The sequence below is a fragment of the Vitis riparia genome, chromosome 19, assembly GCF_004353265.1.
Source record: "Vitis riparia cultivar Riparia Gloire de Montpellier isolate 1030 chromosome 19, EGFV_Vit.rip_1.0, whole genome shotgun sequence".
Classification (NCBI taxonomy): Eukaryota; Viridiplantae; Streptophyta; class Magnoliopsida; order Vitales; family Vitaceae; genus Vitis; species Vitis riparia.
Window position 1 is genome coordinate 9,177,045 of NC_048449.1, and position 8,618 is coordinate 9,185,662.

Consider the following 8,618-nt stretch of genomic DNA (forward strand, 5'->3'; position numbering starts at 1 on the left):
AAATCAGTTTCTAAACACGCCTATATTTCCGAAAACTAAATTGAACGAAGAGAACTGCTAGAACCTGTCCCAGAATGTGTGCACTCGAATGCCAACAAGTGTCCCGACCTTCATCACTATCGAATGTGAACAACTTAAGCCCGCAGTCGCCCTCCAGCGCCCTCGACATGTCCCACAAAACTCCATTCACTTGAGAAATCAATGCATTGGAGGCTAAACCTTTCGATATCTCTTTGGCGATATCAAAAGGCGTAGTCTCCCATTTCTTCCCTTCCTTCACTGTCCCATCCGGCAAAGTTATCCTTCGCCACATAAATATCAAAAATCAACCACCAACAATACCAAAAAAAAAAAAGAAACATATATATTTACTATAGAAACAGAGAAAGGAATTACTTTATGGGGTCACCGGAAATGGATCGGCGGTGAGAGATTTGTTGAGATTTGATGGACTCGAAGAGGGCTATGCGCTTGGGAATGACGCAACTGAGATATTCGTCATCCTTCGGGTGAGAGTGGCAGGGCTTCGATTTTGCATCAGGTACGTCTCCCATGGGATCGCCGGCGGTGGTAGAAGAGTAGTAGTGGAGAGGCAGAGGCAGAGAGCCGGCGGCGCGGGAGGGTGATAGCGAAGCGGGAGAGGGAAAAGGGGAGTAGGAAGAATATGGCTGACTAGAAATATTTTGATGTGAGGTCTAAGGGTTTTAATATTTTTCAAATTCAAATTTGGTAAATGCAACAAAATTTAATAATATATCTATTATACGAATATTAAATAATAAATAAAGCTAAAAGTGAATTTCCATGCACCTCCATACCCTTTTTTTATTATTATTATTATTATTATTATTTGTAAACCATCCGGTCAGCTTACGCGCACTCCAACTAACAAATATGAGTTTTCTATTCATTAAAAAAAATAAAAAAGTGAAAGTATCCCTACAAATTTTGAGAGAAAAGTAAAATTCACAATGGGAAATGTTTTTAAAAGCAATTCTAGAATAATGTTGTTTAATATTTTATACAACAAATGTTTGATTGTTACATCATTTTAACATATTTTTTATATTTTTTAAAACAACTCCCAAAATATAAGTAAAAATAACTTTAAAAAAAATCTCTAAAAATATATATTTTTTATTTTTAATAATAGAAATGTTTCCAATTTTATAATTGCTAAATGTGCTTTTCTATTTTTATTTAACATTTTATTTGTTTTTTTCTTTAAATTCTCATATTTTTATACTTTTTTTTTAGCATTCATTCTTGAATCTTTTAAAATTTCAGATAAAAATTTACGTGTTACAAATATTAAAAACACTTTTCGTAACCATCAAACGTATTCTCATATTTTTAAACGTATTCTAACCATAAGGGTTTGGACGTCAAATATTTCCAAACACACTCTAAGTTTAAAATTTAAAAACACTTCTTTAAATAAATTTCATTTTCGTTTTTTGGGAATTGAGCTAGAGATTTATTCCAATGATATAAAATTTAAACAAAATAAAATAAATAAACTTAACTTTTCTATTCTATTAATAAAATATTTTTACTATTTTCTCCATATTTGTTATTGTTCTATATGATTAAAATATTTGTGTGTGCCATGATAGATGTTTGAAAATTCTCTATTATATTTTTTATAATGTATTAAGATTTTTTTTCAATTTACGAGTCAAGTGTTATTTCCCAATTATTGCAAAACACTTTGGTTACACCATATAAATATCTTACTCTAAATTACCATAGAGAAAAGTCGTCTTAACATCTATTTGTCAAAGTTCAAGATTTAGAGTGTGTTTGTGTAGACCCCTTTTAACAGGCCACCCGGGAGGAGTAAAATTTTCGTTTTTTAGGGGTGGGGGACGGCTACCAACGACATGCATGGGACGCGTGGTGAAAGGCACCACCACCTCGCCATGGTGGTGGTTGAGAATGGAGACGGGGCTGATGGTTGGAATAGGAGAGCAGTTGGAAAAGAGAAGAAAAATGGGGGAGGAAACGGGACGATAGAGGAGAGACCCAGGCGAAGTCGCGGAAGGCATGAAAAGAGCTTGTTAGTTCGATCCAGGTATGATTTCCGCACTATTTTGTATATTCTCAAGAGATCTATCCGGTTTCTTGATAGTTTTTGGGTTTTATTTGTTGGTTTGCTGTGGACATTAAGAGCCATAAGATGGTTTTGGTTGAATGTGATTATCTGCCCATATATGCTCTGTTTTGGTCCTCCTTGCTGCTCTCGTTTTTTTTTTCCTTGTAAATGGCCTATGTGCATGGAGAAAAGTTTAACTTGTCCAAGCAAAGGCTTCATGTTCTCATGATGAATAACACGGTTACCACATGCCTACGCCTTCTTCACTGTTCGCGTCAGCCATACCCATTTCCTCACTCAAGCTTGCAGGAATCAAGCATCCTCCACCACGCCTATTTTCCTTTCATTCATTCTCCATCCCACTCCCTCACTTACATGGAGTCTCACGGGTGCATGCTATCCTTCACTCCTTCACATACCTATTAAAACCACTCACCCAAGCCTCCATATCCATACAACCCATACCCATCCTTCATGCTACTCATAACCATGTTCTACCATACCCATGTGTACACCCATTTAACCATACCACCAAACCCGTTTCTCTCTTTAAACCTTCACTTACCTGTGGGATCCTCCTAAAAAAAATGTCACGTGGCTCTCTCTCCCTTGCACACGTAGACGGTCCCCCTTGCGACGCGCGGCATAGCTCATTCCACCCGGGGAAGAATTCTGTCCGGCCGACGTTCAACCTTCTCCGGATATCTCACATCCGGAATTCTGTCCAGCCGACGTTCAACCTTCTCCAGATATCTCACATCTGGAATTCTGTCCGGCCGACGTTCAACCTTCTCTGGATATCTCACATCCGAAATTCTGTCCGACCGACATTCCACCTTCTCCGGATATCTCACATCTGGAATTCTGTCCGGCCGACGTTCCATCTTCTCCGGATATCTCACATCCGGAATTTTGTCCGACCGACGTTCCACCTTCTCTGGATATTTCACATCCGGCGCCTGACGCCGGATGGGAGAGGAGGGCGATTCAACTTCCCCCGGTCAGACATGTCTGAATCCTCTGATAGCGCTTACCCGGAGAGCATCCGCAGCCGACAATTCAGATTCCCTGGACAGCTTGGCTCGTCAGACACTCGCGATTCGCCGGATCCATTTTCGCCCATAATCAAAAAGCAAACTCCGATAATACTGACGACCAAGTCTCCTGAACTGTCACTCATCTTTAATGCAAGATAGATTGGGCTTTGATGGGAGGCCCACACGCGTGATTTTATGATCGATTGGTGGATTGATTGATTTGATTGCTATATGTGATTGATTTACACTATTCTATGATACACACACGATTATTTTGTGTTTAATTGCTAACATTTGTTTTCATTGAAGTAAACCAGTTCATCACTCAGGTACATTATTTGTCTCTCCTGTTCATTCAATTATTTTGTTTTGAGTGATATTCATTCAGTATCCATGCTCGATTAATTAATTGTCATAATTGCTTCATTTTATTAATAGAGACCCGACTTTAGGGACTTAAGGGGGTACTACAGTCTTTATCGTACCTTCCCAATAAGTAACCTGACCCCCGAACCCGATCCGGTTTTTTGCAAACCGCCTTTTCCAAAATAAGGAGTCACACTTAGGGTTTTTCTTTCTTATTTTGTTTACCCTTTTAAAAATAAAACAAAAATAAGTGGCGACTCCGAGTCATTTTTCTTAATCAATAAAATCAATTTTTCAAAATAAAAATCGAGCTCGTCGTCGAGTGGAAAACGCATGAGCCAAAATGCGGGGTCCACAGTTTGACAATGATTATAGAAAACGTTTTTAATCTTTTTAACACTTGGATGATAGAAAAATTAGAAACACTTTGTAAAATCGCTATAAAACACACTATTAAACTAGCTACCAACCATAAAGCAACTCTAATGGAAGTTATCTTCGCTGTTAGAGAGAAAATTTCATCAAAATCCACACATTTTTTCTACAAGAAATTCATTTCATTTTGCATAGCTCTCAACTAGTTGCTACCATCCTTGTGAGACTTAGTGGGTATTTGATAAATCAACTTGATAACTTAAAGTGATTTAATAACTTAATTTAAGTCATTAATTACGCATGTTTAATAAAATAACTTAATAATATAATAAAAAAATAATTTTAAGTAATAACTAAAAATAATTAACTTATTTTTATGTCGACATCTTCATTTTACCATTTTTTTTCCTTACTTATCTTAGTTACCTCCGGGATCTCCTTTGTTGCTCGATAATCTCTATTGTTATTTGATCTCAACTATTGCCTCCACCTTCATTACTACTTTAACTCTCATTGGTTGGCTTCAAGATTAACATCACAAATGACCATAGGTTCATCGAGAGGTTTTATATTTTGCATGAACAATATTTTTTTACATTTCATTAAATGCGAATAAATTACAAAATTTAAATGAATTTTTGTATATTGTAATATGAATATTATTTAATTTTTTTTAATATTTATTTTAAAATATTTTTTTGTGTATTTATTTAGTAGTGTAATATTATTTCATCTTTTATAACAAATATTTTGTAATCATTTTATAAAATTTCAAGTATTTATAATACTTTAATACGAATTTAAAAAAAATAAATTTATTACTTGATATTAATAAAATAAATATTAGTTATAATTTATAAAGGTAAATATATCAATATTAATATTTAAAGTAAGAATTAAGTAATAAATTTTAAATCAATGATTTAAATATAATATAACTTAAAGTTAATTTAAATTATTAATTAATAAATATTAAATTTTATCAAACATTCATTTGCATTCCCGAAAAATTTGTGGTTCCTTTATCAATAACTAACAACATTCAAATGAGGGATGTTCAATAGAGGGACACCGCTCTCTGAGAGACCCCATAGCTTGGGGTACCAAATCCTTTTGATGAGGTGACTACTCCTTGCAATCCTCATGCCCAATTGGCTTCTATGCATATATGTCAAATGCGATGAAAGGAAATAGGTTACATCTACCCAAACACACATCTCTAAGTAACTTGATAAAAATTTAAGAGTAACAAAGAATAGAAAATCATCACTAACACATACAAATTACAATTAACATCATATCCTTAATGCTAATTGAAATAAATTATTCTCTATGTGGTGATAAACCCAGTAGTTTAATCACATAGTAAAACAGATATTTATATACTATAATAGTGTGTTTGACAATTATTATAAAAAGTGTTTTTGAGTTTTATAATATTTAAATGATGAAAATTTTCAAGTGTTATAAAACTCATAAACATTTCATAGAATAACTACTAAATGCACTCTAAAAGTGTGTTTGACAATGATTTTATAAAGTGCTTCTACTCCTTTTAACACTTATAAATTTTTATATTTTAAAGTATAAAAAATGATAGAAACACTTCATAAAAAAACTGTTAAACGCACTCTAAATGGAGTTTTTAGATAACTATTTAATTTTCAAAGTAGAAACTTCCACTCAACTAAGAGGGTGTTTGATAAATTAAGAGCACGTTTGAGAGTGATTTTATAAAGTGTTTTTAGTATTTATAACATATAAAGTTTTTTATTTTTTAAGTATTAGAGATGTTAGAAACACTTTCTAAAATTATTGTCAAACGAATTCTAAAAGTGCGTTTGGTAGTGATTTTAGGAAGTGTTTATATCATTTCTAATACTTTAAAATTTTTATTTTTTAAGTATTAAAAATATTATAAACACTTCCTATAATTATTATCAAACGCAACCTTAGAGTCTGTTTGGTAGTGATTTTAAAAAGTATTTTTAATATTTTTTACACTTAAAATTTTTTTATCTTTTAAATATTAGAAAGAATACAAATATTTCTTAAAATTACTGTCAAACATAATCATAATGATGACTTAATAACTTAATTTATATCAATCTTATTTTTTATTTTTTATTTTTTAAAATAATTTAACATCAAAACTAAGTAAAAAATGTTTTTAATTATAAAATCAAAATAATTAACTTATTATTACTTAAATCTAAAATTATGTTTACAAAAAATATTTGGAATTACTATAAATTAAGTCGTTAAGTCACTTTAAGCCATTAAATTGTTTTACCAAACACCCTCTAACCCAAAATGATTGAACCTCGTTAAATTGATATTATACACTAGGTATACTACTTAAGTCCAAACTAAACCACAATAGGTATGCATTTAGCAACCTAAAGATTTTAATGGAAGTAATGTAAGTTTGGACATTGCACATATCTAAAATCTTTACAATTTTTTTTAATTAATCACTATTGTGAAGATATTTTTTAGTATAATTTGTATAACTTGATTAATAAGACATCAAAGAACATAAAAGTTAATAAATATATTACATTCAACCCTTACCCAAATTTAATACATCCTAATTTTGCATGATGTAACATTTTTTCAATTTATTTATTTTATACTTTTTTTATATATATTCTTTATCTCTTAATATTTTAGTCATATTTTTCACATCATAGTGACATTGTTTCTACCTAACTCATAATTTTCATAATTTAATTATTTTTTTAGCATTTTTTTAATCCAAGTCATGGTTTTGAATTTATATTGGATGCTAAAGTACATTGAAAATTCAGTAAAATACCAAAATAAATATTATAAAATATTCCTATATCAATCTTTATTTTAAAGTATCTTTATTTTTAACTAGAAGTTAAAAAGCAAAGTTTATGTGAAATTTTAGAAATTAAGAATCCAATGATTAATGGACCTCTAAAATTATCACAAGCTGAAAGCATCCAAAACATATGAACAACTATCTTACCTCGAGATTAGGAATCTCTGGTCCCCGTAATTTATACCCGACAAAACCACCCGGTCAGGCGGACAAATACGTCCAAGTAACGGCTATATTACCCACTACAGCCGGTAGCAATGCACCCCACCACCCCAACGGTCATGTGGCCTTCGACACCTGTGAGTCACAACGTTTAGTTTGGGAAATTCCTATAAATATCTCCCTCAAGCGTCCTTCATCTTCATCGGACTCCAATCATTTGAATCACGTTCGTTAATCACCCAGCCTTCTCACTGCGACGTCGTTTTAGCCCCCGGTATTTGCTCTGCGACGTCGTTTTGGTTGCTGGAGTTTCTTCCACACGAAAATGTTTCGTCTCGTTGTAGTTGCTCTGTTGGTGTTGTGCGTGTCGGGTGCCGGCGTCGTACATGGAGCCAATGCTCCGGCACCGTCTCCTAAGTCGCCGACGTCACCATCGCCGGCATCGACTCCACCGGCCAAGTCTCCAGAGTCGGCATCTCCAGCCAAGACTCCAGAGTCGGCATCTCCGGTCAAGTCTCCAGCGTCACCACCCGTGGCTAGTCCCGTCCAATCCCCATCAGAATCACCATCTTCTTCGCCGCCCACAGCCTCTCCCGTGACTCCTCCGAGTGCCACTCCGGCTGTGAGTCCAACTACACAAGTGTCTTCTCCGGTTCCGTCTCCCGAATCCACTACTCCACCATCCGCATCTCCATCTGCAACTCCGGCAGCCACTCCGGCGACGTCTCCAGAAGCATCGACTCCTTCGGCGACGCCTCCAGAAGCATCGACCCCTTCCGCCGAGTCTCCAGCAGAAGTTCCGGCCACTGCTACGACTCCAGAGGCACCCGGAAGCATTCCTTCCAGTTCCGCAACTCCTGCAGAGTCGCCGGAAATGTTCCCATCAAGCAGTCCCCCGACACCAGCGAGTTCGTCGCCTGAAACTGCAGAGGGTCCGGTGAACGACGATTCGGGTTCGGAGCCAGTATACCGGACTGGAGTCATATTGAGCGGGTTGGCTCTATTGGCCGCTTTGGCTATTTAAAATTATTTTTTCCCTCCTGTCTATTATTTTCACTTTTAGGGCACGTATTCTTCACACCTCACGGAAAAGAAAATAGCAAGAGGGGGAGGGAGTGTGTGATTCTTACTACGTTGTATAATTTTGTTTGGTAATCGATATTAATAATATAATATTTATTAATTTAATTTGTTATTATTATTATTATTAATTTAGTCTATTTTCTCTAAAAAAAAAATATTTTTGTATCACGAAATCATTGATAAACAGGCTCAGCCAAGAGTTGTGGGGACCAAAGCACTTTGGTCATCGCAACGCCAAATCAATCATGTGTAGGTTTCGCTACCAAAAATAATCATTTTTGGAATTCTTTCTTATCCCTTGTGTGGATAGCTACTTCCTTCCACGTCGGAAATCCACTATTCACGAGACAACCCCCACACGTCTCAACTATTTTTCCATTTCTCAGTGCAAGTCTCATTTATCTACTTCTTATTTACGCCATCTATTTTATAATTAGATCCTTAAAACTTTTAATTTTATTGTTTAAACTCCTCTCATCGTACTATTCTGTAATATCCATAAAATTGTATGCGTACTTTTTGAGAAAAAGAAGAGTTCATAGGATACAATAATAATTTAAAACTAATAAAAAAATTTACACAAAAAATTTTCATAATTCAAAATTCTTTTATATTTTATATTTATTATTATTATGAATTTTGAATTATG

At 34.3% G+C, this 8,618-nt stretch overlaps 2 protein-coding genes across 2 annotated transcripts in view; both read right to left on the reverse strand.

Annotated features, from left to right (window-relative positions):
• The window catches only part of LOC117909277 (threonine--tRNA ligase, mitochondrial 1-like), a 31,512-nt gene extending 30,850 nt beyond the window's left edge, over positions 1–662 (reverse strand). Inside the window, exons 1-2 of the mRNA XM_034823236.1 lie at positions 397–662; positions 65–302 (exon numbers count right to left, since the gene is read on the reverse strand). Of these exons, the coding sequence (XP_034679127.1) occupies positions 65–302; positions 397–554 (396 nt within the window). The 5' untranslated portion in view covers positions 555–662. The remainder of the gene's footprint in view (positions 1–64; positions 303–396) is intronic.
• A 6,488-nt stretch (positions 663–7,150) lies between these two features.
• LOC117908153 (circumsporozoite protein-like) lies at positions 7,151–7,870 on the reverse strand. The gene has a single exon (XM_034821812.1). It carries the CDS (start codon positions 7,868–7,870, stop codon positions 7,151–7,153), a length of 720 nt encoding a protein of 239 aa, XP_034677703.1.
• Positions 7,871–8,618: the final 748 nt, after the last annotated feature.

What these genes read in the sequence shown, in the direction of transcription:
- LOC117908153 (XM_034821812.1), bottom strand. Translation starts at nt 7,870, where the DNA reads ATGACTCCAGTCCGGTATACTGGCTCCGAACCCGAATCGTCGTTCACC.